General features: G+C 46.8%; 1 protein-coding gene across 8 annotated transcripts in view; it reads right to left on the bottom strand.

The window, feature by feature from the left end:
* Positions 1-13,639, bottom strand: part of SEC16A (SEC16 homolog A, endoplasmic reticulum export factor) — a 559,433-nt gene that overhangs the window by 185,767 nt on the left and 360,027 nt on the right. For all 8 annotated transcript variants that reach the window (XM_085612981.1, XM_085613007.1, XM_085613017.1 and 5 more), the window contains one exon: positions 791-928. In XM_085612981.1, coding sequence (XP_085469107.1) covers positions 791-928 — 138 coding nt within the window. The remainder of the gene's footprint in view (positions 1-790; positions 929-13,639) is intronic.

Here is a 13,639-nt window from a genome sequence, read left to right as displayed (position 1 = left end):
CAGAGACATGATGGAAAAAGCCGACAAACCAAAAAGGGGTCAGCAAAACATCGAAAAACGCCTGTCAAAAAAGTGACAGAGTAGATTCCTTCATGAATCAGCGCTGACTGGCACGGAAAGAAAAGAACCAACGTCAGCATGCCGAGGCATTGCCTATATAGGCGACGTGGAAATCACTACGGTGCAGACAACTGTGCCGATGTCACGTGCAGCCGACCGACGCCACCTACTGGCGCACAGGGGTATTGCTAGAAGAAAAAAATATTCCAGATCCAGTCTGATGCCTGGGAAATTCAAGGGCAAGAAATCTGCAGCTACATGACTATCAGATGCAGATTCTTCAATAGCCAAAGACAGCAGAAGTGGTGCGAAGGCATCAGATTACATTTCACAACCACATTACAGAAATGAACAATTTTAGCTCAGAAACAAATCATGAATTGACTTTCTATTAGGTGAGGGAGATTATGGTGAAAACATTTATGTATTGTTCAAGCTCTGGGCAAACAAGACTCACTACAGCACTACCCTCACTCCCTTCTCTTGAATATGGCTAGCTTGCAGTGGTCGAGGCAAATAGCATTTGTTTGGTTCTTCAATATACAATATCATTGAAAAAAGGAGTTTGAATGAAAGCATAACAAAAACGTGACAATTCAGCACCTCCTTATGGTTTTTCAAAAAACCGTTGTATAACCAGCTATTAGACAGCGAAGGATCAAGCACTGTGGCAACCACTCCTACTGATCTGTACTTCCATATTTGCGTTACTTCTTCGTGGATTACCCACCTGCATTAGGTACAAAGAGGTTTGTTGGAATAGACATTGGTGCCAGAGGAGCAAACAAATCTGCAGGTGGTGGGACTGAACTTCTGGATCTGGAGCCGCTTGGGTTAAGGACATCAACATACCTGCCTCTTGCTCCAGCTGTGAAAAGGAGAAATAAACATTTTAAGTACCTCCTGAATCCGGTACTGCAGATATTAATGCTGTACACTCATGTTACTTTCCTTGATATAAGAAATTGAAGCAGAAATGTCTACAGGCTCTGCTAGAAGGAATGTAAGATTGTCCGTTTAGTACTTAGACTGTAGAAATTGAGCACAGGAATAAAACAAGCATTTGCAATGCAATAGGTCTCGCATTTGTGAGAGTTTGAGCTATTGGCATTGTAAATGGCAATGCCTTTTATTTACGTGTTGGTTTTTAAAACATAAAAGGCATTGCCATTTACAATGCCAATAGCTTAAACTCTCGCAAATGCGAGACGTATTGCATTGCAAGATTCAGAAGAAATTAAATGTGAATACATTAGAAAAAAACAACGTTTATATGTAAACTGTGATCAAAACGTTTTGTTTTAGATTTTAGCATTGTCTCGAACAGAAAATGTGGTGCAGTGTATGCATATGTACATTGTTAAACTTAAAGGGAAATAATGATAAAACTAGAGAATAAGAAGGACCTACACACGTTTAGGTATTAAAAAGCCACATAGACAGACAAACTCAATTGAACACGTATTAGAAGAGCTTTTTTTTAACCCTTGATGCAGTTGAACATCTTATCAGAAAGAACAAAATAATAATACACCTGAGGATTACATCAGCGTCAAATTGCATTAGAAAAGCTATGCTTCTAAAGGCCTGCATCTTTTTATAATAATATCCTGCATTACAGGCAAAGCAAACGTTAGAACCTGAGCAGCAAATGTAAATGTAAATGTGCAGATATTTATATATTTAGATATTTATATAGCGCAAATCACCAACCGGTCTCTAAGCGCTTGCTTAGGGAACCCATCCTGGTATTCCCCTGTGAGATAACCCAGCAGGGCATCCACAAGGTGAAAGCCAGGCATCCCGCCGCGAGGGGCCATTGTGGAGATTAAGCAAGCTATTGCCCAGAGTCGCAGAGTGTGAACCCATGAATCGAGTATGCACTGGAGCGAGAATTATCAAGTCCATGGACAATTTATGGACTCAAGACCCAGCCGAGCCGGGAATTGAACCCTGGTCCCGGGCTGACCTCTGCTTCCAGGTCTGCCTACTCTAACCAGTGAGCCACACTTCTCCACCAAACACTGCAATTTCGAGCAGAGTGCTTCAGTTGCCAGCGCTTCTAAAAAGCAATTTTTTTTAAAAACTACTAACTTTTAGTTAGCGCATGATGATTCCAAGATAAAACAAAATAAATGTTGTGTATGGAGAACCACCAAAAACGACATAATTCTGCTTGACAGACGCAGATGGTGATAAACGGCTTATTAAAGGGGCATTGTAGCTGTTATTTCCTAACCACAACCCACTTAATTAGCAATAGCGGAGTTTACGGGGTGTGACTAAGCCAGTCCCATTTCTTCAGATGTCCTGTTGGGGTCTTTCAAGCCTCATTCTCAAGCTCAGCGAAATGAACTGCTGAATGAAGGAAGCGCCCTAAGTAGCACCACAGAGCAGTATTTGCAATGTTGTTAACTTACCTACACCTCAGACAAGCGTGCCAACATTAACAAGCACGAGTCCTGGGGTCATTCATTAACCCGAGTTTCCCCTAAGGTGCTGCCACCAGGGCCAGTCAAATTCATTATTTCATTTCCCCCCTCCTGTAGAATATGCATGCAAATCGGAGAAGGGGCAATAGACCGAGATTTATAATCTCGCCCATTTTATGATTTTGTCCATTACGAGCACCTGAATTTGGCGGAGATGTGCAGGCTTTAACTTTAATAGCCGGCTGCAAAACGATTATTTCTGCATCCAAAATACAGAGCTCGACTGCCTACCGTTGCAAATGGTTTCTTCCATATTACAAAGCAGAAAGTGAAAACGCGGGCAGTGCCAGTTGTCGCTTTGCAACAGGAGTCTTTTCAGGGGTGAATGCGGCCAGACTTAAGGACGGTGACCGTTAAGGAACATATCAAACAAGAAACAAACACAGACACACGCACACAGTCTCTCACACACGCAAAACAATAAGCAATAGACACAAACACGCAAAGACACAAAAAAACGCACACACACGGAAACCTATAAGCATCAGACACAAACACGTACACATGGAAGCCAATAAGCATCAGGCACAAACACGCACACACAAAGACACACTATAGAGAAATGCAACTAATTAAAAAAGTTGGATTAATAAACAACATGTGAACTTACAAAGTGCAGGCGGATGTGTGCCATGGCAGAGCGGGGAGACCTCTGGGGGCGGAGGGAGGAGGTCGGGCAGAGCAGCAATTGCTGCTGCGGAGGAGTGAGTATTGAAGAGGCATTGCTGCCTCATTAAGGGAAAGGTTGTGTTTGTGCTGAGTGGGAGTGGGGGGGCTCTTAATGGGAGGTTGGAGGGTTGTGCTTAATGACGAAAGCGGGCGCCGAGTACAAAACAAGCCGGAAGTCAGGCGCCCTTGCCCGGGACGTGGGCGGGGCCTGCTCCGGCAGCAAGAGAAACGGCGTGCCATGCTAACGCGGGGCTCCCATGCTGAAGGGAGAGCCCCGCGGTTGCGACCGGAGTGGAGCGAAGCCCCGGGTCCCAGGAGGGGGCCCGGATGAAGACTGCGGCGGCCGAGGCTGCCCACGGCAGCACGGGGCTCCCGGGAGTGCAGGGAAGCCCCGCAAGAGAAGTGCTGCAGCCGCGAGGAGGAGCCCCCCCAGAAGAGCAGCCCGGTGAGTGAAGAAGGGCTGGGGGGCTCCGTGTGGGCTATTGTTGGTGCCTGATCAAGGCACAGCGTCCTTTTGGCATTCTGAGCGGCCCAGTCTTGCAGCGGGCCGCTCCAACAGGGCTGACATGTGGTCGGAAGGGGGACAGGAGATGTGCACGCCGCGTGGCTGTAAGCGCGTACACCAATTCAAATCCGCTAAGAGCCTGCGCGTGCCCATCTCCTGTCCCCCTTCCGAGGCAAGTCAGCAACAATAGATCTCGCTGGCGACAGCAGCGCTTCGCGCTGCGTTCGCCAGGGGAGACCTAAACATAAACGCAAGTATACATTATGGTAACAGCAAAAAAACAAAGGTAATGAGAATAAAAACAAGCATTTTCTATGCAATAGGTCTAACATTTGCGAAGGTTTAAGCGATTCAATACCTTATTTATCTATTTTGATATGACCACATAAATAAACAGCATTGTCATTTACAATGCCAACAGCTCAAACTCTTGTAAATACGAGACCTATTTGATTGCAAAGAAGCGGCCGATGTTGCGCCCGGCTGCTTGGAAAGTGAAAGTGTGCATGGAGTGCTGAATGCAGCAGGAAAGCATGTCATGCCTGCAGTTGGAGAAACTCATTAAAGAAAATAATGCATAAAGACTAAATATATACCATGTAACAACTGAAGTAAAAGGGCCAGTCCTCAAGGAAGGTTACAAATGAAGACAAGGCGGTACTAAGGAGAGACTAACAAGCCTATTAACGAATCAATAGCCAGCATTTACAAAGGACAATGACACAAGCAAATGGGTGGGGAGTGGGCAGAGCTTCAAAGCCATACTCTAATACAGCATGCCTCGCAGAGTAGCACATGCGCTGCCCAGGCTCGACCTAACAAGCACCACTCTGGCATTTCCGATAGTGGTAGTTTTTTGTTATTTTTATTTTTTTACTGTTTTCACCTAAATATTTTACCCAACAAAAAACACAGAAACAAAAGTCAGTTCCAGGCAGACCAGTTTACTGCATACAGGATTTCCTTCAGATTCATGTACACATTTTTTGTTGTTGTGCACTGCAGGTCTCACTCAGTCCAGGTATATCCCCTGATAAATTTTCCTACAAGTGTACAATCAGCGGTCAAGGAATGTAATTTAGGACTAGCTCATTTTCTGAAGTCAATAAGTTTGGCTATAACAGACACGCAGTACATGTAGACCAAAGCTGCCATTAGTATTGAATATGCTACTTACCAGTATGCATCTGTTCTTGGCATGTAGGGCTGCAGACATTCATATCTGTGCATAGATCGCCGCCTAGAGTTGGGTCCGGATGTTTGCACGTTGTTGTCCTGGAAGAGTCTTCGAAGTATCACGACATAGGTGACTCCTCCCCTGGACCACAGTGCGCATGGGCATCCTCTCCATCCTTAGATTGTTTTTCGCCATTGTGGCAGTGATGGAGTAGATCCAGTAAGTGATGACCATGCTATACAGTAATTCTGAGAGCTACAGGCGCCGGGGAGGAGGGTGGGCGATATGAATGTCAGCAGCCCTACATGCCAAGAACAGATGCATACTGGTAAGTAGCATATTCAGTTCGAGGCATGTGGGCTGCTGAATTCATATCTGTGCATAGAATACATAGCAGTTCCTCCATTAGCGGCGGCTACCCGTGCCGGCTGCAGCAGTCTGAAAAAGAGTTTTGAGAACAGCCTGTCCTACAGCTGCCTGCTGTTTTGAGTGTACATCTACACAGTAGTGTTTGGTAAATGTATGTATAGTGGACCATGTGGCTGCTCTACATATTTCCTGTAAAGGAATGTTTCCTAGGAAAGCCATGGACGCCCCTAACTTTCGTGTTGAGTGGGCTCGTGGGGGAATCGTTAATGTGCGTTTAGCCTTTTGATAGCAAATTTGAATACATTTAACGATCCATCTGGCTATCCCTGCTTTGGAAATGGCGTTGCCCTTGTGTTGTGGAGAAAAGGCAACGAAAAGTTGTTTTGTTTTCCTAAAGTCCTTAGTTCTGTCTATATAGTACATGAAGGCCCTCTTCACACCTAGTGTATGGAGCATTCTCTCTGCGACATTTTGTGGATTTTGAAAGAAAACAGGCAGTTCAATAGTTTGATTCATGTGGAACTGCGATATCACTTTGGGCATGAATTTTGGGTTGGTACGAAGTACAACCCTGTTTGCGTGAACCTGTATGAATGGCTCTTGAATGGTTAGTGCCTGGAGTTCACTAACTCTTCGTAATGAAGTGATTGCCACTAAGAAAGCTACTTTCCAGGTGAGGAATTGAATCTCACATGAATGGAGAGGTTCAAAGGGTGGACCCATTAATCTGGTGAGGACTAAATTGAGGTTCCACACCGGTGTTGGTGGGTGTCTTGGGGGAATTACTCTTTTGAGTCCCTCCAAGAAGGCTTTGATGGCAGGCACTTTGAATAAAGAGAGGTGCTGCCTGTTTTGGAGATAGGCTGCTATCGCGGTTAAATGGATACGTATTGAGTTGTATGCCAGATTGCATCGGTATAGGTGTAGGAGGTAACAGATGATGTTTTGAATGGATGCGTCCAGCGGGTTAATGTCATTGTTGTTGCAGTAAATGACGAACCTTTTCCATTTAGCCGCGTAGCAAGCTCTGGTAGTGGGTCTCCTGGCCTCCTTGATGATATCCATACAGTCAGGTGGCAGGTTTAGGTAGCCAAACTCTAAGACTTCAGGAGCCAGATTGCCAGGTTCAGCTGTTGCGGATCTGGGTGCTGAATCTCGCCATGGTTCTGCGTCAAAAGCGCGGGTTTGATCCACAGCCTTTGATGCGGCACCACGGAAAGTTCTAGAAAGGTGGTGTACCATGGTTGGCGCGCCCATGAGGGAGCAACTAGGATGAGTGTCAGTGAGTGTTGTCGCAGTTTGCGTGCCACTAGAGGTATTGGTGGCGCTGGGAGAAAAGCGTACGCAAATCTGCCGGACCAGTTCATCCATATCGCATTGCCCTGTGACTGTGGATGTGGGAACCTGGCGACAAAGCTTTGGCATTTTGCGTTTGTTTGTGGCGAATAGGTCTATCTCTGAATGACCCCACTGTTGGAAGTACGGTTGGAGAACTGACGGATGTAGCTCCCACTCGTGCATCTGGTGGCTGTGTCTGCTGAGCAGATCCGCCATCTGGTTGTCTTTGCCGGGGAGGTGTTCCGCCATGAGGAATATGTTCCTCTGAATGGCCCACTTCCACATGCTCTGAGCCAGATGAGACAACTGTGGAGAGTGTGTTCCTCCCTGCTTCTGTATGTAGTACATGGCAGTCATGTTGTCCGTCCGGATCAACACGACTTTGTTGCACAAGTGTACTTTGAATGCCTTCATGGCTAGGAAGATTGCCATCAGTTCCAGAACGTTGATGTGCATCTTCTTTTGTTGCGTTGTCCATAGTCCCTGCACTGTGTAAGTGAGTACATGAGCTCCTCAACCCTGGAGAGAGGCGTCCGCTGTCAGTATTATATGTGGAACAGGCTCTTGGAACGGTCGGCCCTTGCAAAGGTTTTGTGGATTCCACCAATGCAGAGAGTTGTATGCCCGACCGCTCACCAACACTAGGTCTTTCAGTTGCCCGTGAGCCTGATTTCATTGACGTGCTAAGCACTCCTGAAGCGGGCGCATAAGTAGTCTCGCGTGCGGGACTATGAAAATGCAGGAGGCCATCATGCCTATCATCTGCATGAACACTCGTGCAGGAAGGGAGTGTGGAGGTTTGAACTTTGAGATCAGCAGTTGTATGCTGTTGATCCTCACGAAATTTGGCTGAGCTGTGGCTGCCAGAGTGTTTATGGTCGCGCCCAGGTTCTGTCGTACGTGTGCGGGTTGGAGATGTGATTTTGAGTAATTTAGTGAGAATCCCAGACTGTGAAGAAGGTGAATGGTGAGGGACATGTGGCTGGCACATTGCTGGGCTGACTTTGCCTGAACAAGCCAGTCGTCCAGGTAAGGGAAGACGTGAACGTGTTGTCTCCGTAGATGTGCCGCCACCGTTGCTAGGCACTTGGTAAAGACCCTGGGTGCTGTCGTTACTCCGAATGGGAGAACTTTGAACTGATAGTGATGGCCTTGAATGGTGAACCTGAGATATTTTCTGTGTGAAGGGTGTATGGGTATGTGGAAATGCGCATCTTTTAGGTCCAGTGTGGCTAGGAAGTCTCCCTGACTGAGTAGCGGGAGAACCTGCTGTAGGGTGAGCATATGGAAATGCTCTGAGAGAATGTATTGGTTGAGGGGTCTCAGGTCTAGTATAGGTCTGAGCGACCAGTCCTTTTTTGGGATTAAGAAGTACAGAGAGTACACCTCTGTCCCCTGCTGGTTGACGGGCACGACCTCTATTGCAAGTTTTTGCAGCATACTTAGCACTTCCTGCTGCAATAATGCCAAGTGCTCTACGGACATAGGACGGTGCTTTGGCGGTATGTTGGGTGGAGTGGACGTTAATTCGAGACAGTAACCGTGCTGGATAATGTCCCTGACCCACCTGTCTGTGGTGATGGTTTTCCACGCTGACAGGAACCGCTGGAGTCTCCCCCGACAGGTGTTATGTGGTCGGGGGGCAGGGAGAGGGCGTCACTGTTTGTTTTTGGGGGAGGACCTGGTGTTGCCGTAACCGCGTCCTCTGCCCTTGGTGCTGGAGCCACGATATCCACCTCTGTTGGTTTTATCATAGGTACTTTGTGTGCCCCCTTTAGTGTACTGCTGCTGTGACCCCTGACCTCTAGCTGCTCCTCTATTCCCGGGGCGACGAAAGGAGCCACTACGAAACTACTGCGTCTGCAGAGCCCCCATTGATTTCGCAGTGTCCGTGTCTTTTTTAATTTTCTCGAGGGTAGTGTCAACTTCAGGGCCAAATAAATAGTCTGGGTTGACCGGCTGATTCAGGATATTGTTCTGAATCTCTGGCTTGAAGCCTGAGATTCTCAACCATGCATGCAGTCTGAGCATGACGCTGGTGTTGATCGCCCTCGCCGCTGTGTCGGCTGCATCCAGTGCGCACTTGATGGATGCATTGGTAAGGAGTTGTCCCTCTCTAATGAGGATCTCCGCTGTCTCTTTATATTCATCTGGCAAATGTTGGAGTAGTGATTCGAGTGTGTCGTAATGGGACCTATCATAACGGGCCAGGAGTGCCTGTGTGTTGGCAATGCGCCAGATGTTCGCTGCTTGCGCTGCAATCCGTTTGCCTGATGTTTCCAGCACTTTGGACTCCTTGTCTGGGGGAGGAGCATCACCTGTTTGTGAGTGGGCTCTTGCGAGCATTAGCAACCACCATGGAGTCCAAAGGTAACTGACCCCTGATGTACATAGGGTCTCCGGGTGCAGGCTTGTACTTTTTTTCAATCCTGGGGTTTAGCACCCGTGCCCTGGTTGTTTCCTTAAAAATGTATTTGGCAGGTTTGAGAACCCCTTTCAACATGGGCAGAGTCTTGACCGTTCTTTCGGAAGAGGCGAAAGTGTGCACAATTTGTGTTTGAGAGGAATTTTATAGGAGTCCAATTCCCTCTCTGGCGTGATTTTCCGCTTGCGGAGCATCAACCTGCCAGTGTTGGCGTCGATAAATTGTGGCTGTGAAGGCTCGAGATCTGTTTGTCCAGTGGATGTGGACTGCGTCTGGCGGACACGTGTCCGAATCTCGAACAGTTTCGGCGCCGTGGGCGGCGGCAACCCAAACGTGATGTTGGTTGGCACTGAGGGTGCTATGGAAGCCTTGTGCGTGTCGGGACCCGACGTAGAGTGGAGGGCTGCCCGTTCTGATGCGTTGCAACGATGCCGAGACCTGTTGCACGGTGAACGCAGATGGCCGTTTGGAACCGCTCGGCACCTTGGAGGTAGGCGTCGAAGCGGCCCCCGACTTCTTTGCAGTCATGGGGTCATCGATCCGAAGGGAGGTATCGACGCTTGTTGGAGTCGATGACTTGGCTGGCGCCGCCGTCGTAGACGTCGACATAGACGGGGTGGCCACCGTGACTTTGGTGGTTGGGGCCGATGTCTTCGGTGCCAGAGGCCGAGGCGCCTTGTGGGGTCCGAGGGCCTTCTTCGGCTCGGTAACCGTATCCGCTGCGGTGAGCTCGGCACCGAAATCCCTTTTTGCGCGGTCGGAGCCGCTGACCTTTCCTGGCGCCGAAGGAGTGGAGGTTTGAGGCCTTCGAGCCGATCACAACCAGTTTCACTTTCGGTTTTGATGGAACTGGTGCGATGGATGGTTTCGGTTTTGCTGAAGGGAATCCAGTCGTCTTCGACAATAATGGCTCTTCCGAGACGTTCGAGGCCGGGCCTGAAGGCGGGGCCTAAGAACCTTGAGATTGATCTCGGGTAAGGCCCGAAGGCGATCCCTCGACCTGAGCCTCATGACGACGTATTTTGTCGGCCTCCGTATCGACGGGTTGGCCTAGCTCCTCGCTAGAGCTATCTTCCTCGGTCCCAAAGGCCTCATCGTAGTCTCCTACCTCGTCGATTACTTCTTCCCTCTGAAAGATCACCTCATCGTCGTCTTCCGATCGGGAATCGTGTTTGGAAGCGGGGCTGGAGTCTACTTCTTCCACGCTCTCGGCGTCCTCGTCTTCGGTGCTAAAGATGTTGGCCGGGGCAGGCGCCGATTGCTGCGCCTCTAATCTCGCCGCCCGTCGATTCCGTAGAGTCTTCTTTGATCGGAATCGGGCACAGGCCATACATTTTGACTCATCGTGATCCGGTGAGAGACATTTGTTGCATACCGGGTGGACGTCGATGTGTGGGTATTTCGCGTGGCATAAAGGACACCGTTTGAATGGAGTCCTCGATTCCATCGTCGATCGAAGTTCGATGTTCGGACCAAACGGATCCGAAAAGCTGGAAGGTGCTAAAGCACTAAAGAAACTAGTCGATACCGAACGGGAACAGTACCGACGATAACTAAAGGCCTTTTGGCCTTCAACTGAATTTTCCTAACTTGAGCTAAGATAAGCACATCCAAACCCAATGGCAGAAAAAAACAATCTAAGGATGGAGAGGATGCCCATGCGCACTGTGGTCCAGGGGAGGAGTCACCTATCTCGTGATACTTCGAAGACTCTTCCAGGACAACAACGTGCAAACATCCGGACCCAACACTAGGCGGCGATCTATGCACAGATATGAATTCAGCAGCCCACATGCCTCGAACCAGATAAACGGGTATTGCTGTATAGCACTGCTTTGTGATCTGTTAAATAGAACTCTTCAATTGAAAACTGGTTTGACAGGCTTAGTGGCCACTATACATTATCACAGACCACTGTTTCTTAGCCGGGTTCTCCAAAAAACTACTAGATAGCTTGATGATTCCATATGTTTTTCTGTGTTCCTGCTAGCCCTTTAGTGTCATTCAATACACAAGAAAGATATTGGAACACAGATACAAACATAAGAAACCTTTAATACATTTCCTTATATAGAAAAGATGCAATACATTAGGACCAATCATTTTTGATTTGTTGACTTAAAAGTGCAATTAAGATTTTTATGGCTCTATTACAATCGTTTTGTGAATAAAACAAGTGCAGTAGTCTAAAGGAGAAAAGTACGTACTTACCTACAACTGTAGTACTCCAGCATAGGTATCTTTCCTAGATTCTCATGCCTGAATTATTTTTCATCGTCAGGCTGGGAACCCTTAGGAGTCAAAGTTAACATAGCAGTGTACCATTACACTCAACAAAATTGAAATGGACAAAAGATTGATTACAGCTTGTCCACATATTTATGTGTGACCTGAACGTCAGGTAATCAGCTTCCAAGTACCAAGGGCGTCTCCTGACAGAGGCTGCCAACAGCTAGAGCTTCTAGCTGAGTGTGTCACTGATCAAGCTACAACCTCATAGATGGAGTGGCAGGTGAGTCGTATGTGAATCTTTGAAAGATAGCAATGCTGGAGAACCACCGTTATGGATAAGCAATTCATTTTCTTCTGCAGCCCTGGTATCATTCACAGATTCACATGCTTGAAATTAGATCAACTAAACTGGACAGGATCCAGTGGGTAAATTACTTTGTAAAAAGAGACTTCTAGCCACTGCTTGCAGGACTACAGTGTTTTTCAGTGCTTGCATATTGATGCAATATTATCTTGTGAAAGCAAGAGTCATTCTCCAAATCACTGCTGTACAGATTTCTCTACTGCTATAAATATTAAGCAGGCATTAACTGGCCCTGTCTGCTCCACTTAATTGTACTCGGTGCTCTTACCAGACCTTGCTGTCCCAGCTCTGATGCTGTCCAAAGCTCCCAGCCTTGTGCTCCTGATCCCCTTCATCCCCATACTCTTTCTGGCTTGCCTCTCGCTCTCCCACACTCTATGTGATCGCTTTACTCTTAATCTTGCTCTCTCATTCTTTGATCTGCTTTTTGTCTTGCCCTGTGACTGCTTTCTTCTCACTCTTTGCTCTACTTTTGGTCACTTTGCTCGTGTGTTTCCTCTCACACTTGCTACTGCTCGCTTGTAAGCCACTCTTGCTTTTTCTAATTTTTTGCCTTTTTCTCGGCTTCCCTTGCCTCCTTCTGCCTTTTTGCCCTGCCTTTGGCACCCTGGATTGACCCCGCTTCAGCCTTTTTACATTTCGCTGCCCATTCTGCTTCCTTGCAACCTTCCCACATTTTTCCATTGTGTTGCACTCACACTCTTTAATATATACATTGGACTGTTCGCTAACATAATTCGGTTCTACGAATTAACAGTCGCCCAGGTCCTGAGTCCTTGAATCCTGAAGGAAAGTGAAAATGTGGCTCTTTACCTCAGGCACAGCTTGCACTGCCCTCCCATATCAGTGCTGGCATAACATAACCATAAGATAACATGACAAGGTTTGATAACATAAGATTAGATACCATAAAACAAGAGCATAACATAGCATACAGAGATTTAGATAAATCTATGTCTTGCATGGAATTTCACCTTATTAGAAAAACATTAATACGGTTCCTTATAAAAGAGAACCTATAATTTGCTTACTCTTCTAGCTGACATTGCCAGTAAGAAAACAGTTTTGCACCTTTTTCAATTGATTTGAATGGTGGTCTCATTAACGCTGTAGTGTTTAGGTCCCAAATAAGTGTTAATTTAGATCTTGGAGCAAAGATCCAGAATAAACTTCACACAAACGACTTAGTAAGCCTTTCTAAAAATGACACATACTATTTAGGCATTCTTAGGAACCTTAATATGGCCATATGTGTACTTTGAGGCGTAAGGCGTGAACTGGCTATGTTCAGGAGAAGAGGCAGAAACTGGCACGGCGACATATCAAAAGGATTCAGCTTCCATATTAAATAGTATGTCCAATAGGGTTGCTGCTCCAACTGCTTTAAGAATTTGCATGGAGTCGTTAGAACTGTTCAGATGTCTAACTCTTGATGAGCCAGGCTGTCAGCTGAAGGGATTGAGGGCAATGGTCAAGTATTTTGTCCCTTTTTTCCTGAAAACAGGTGAATGTCTGATTCAAACCACATCAGACTTATGAATTAAATGCTCAAAAACTCTAAATACTAAAGCTGATGCAGTCATGCTGGCCTCATTAAGATCACATCCTGCAGTGCTCTTTCGATTTTGCGTAACCTTTTTGGAACTGTAGGATTCGGTGGGAACGCGTACACAAATGTAAGGCTCAGTTCACTCTGAAAGAGTCTTGTCGCAATTCTGGACAATACAATCTGCTTGAAAAATAAGGGTGTTTGGCGTTCGGCCAGTGGCAAACATGTCCCACAGGCAAACACCCTATGTCTGGAATACGAGATTTAACTGTTTGCTATGTCAAATTTGTGGTGGTCTGAAAACTGCCTGCTCAGACTGTTTCACATTGTTGTGAATTCTTGGAATGTGTTCTTCTGAGAGATCTACTTTGTGCTTTATGACTCAAAGCCATAATTTGAGTAATCTTGTTCCTATTGGTCTGTAAATGTAATACAGACAGTGCCACGGCGATGTAAGAC

This window comes from Triturus cristatus, chromosome 1_2 (genome assembly GCF_964204655.1).
Source record: "Triturus cristatus chromosome 1_2, aTriCri1.1, whole genome shotgun sequence".
Classification (NCBI taxonomy): Eukaryota; Metazoa; Chordata; class Amphibia; order Caudata; family Salamandridae; genus Triturus; species Triturus cristatus.
Note: the sequence above shows the minus strand (reverse complement) of the source record. Positions and strands in the feature narration are given on the sequence as shown.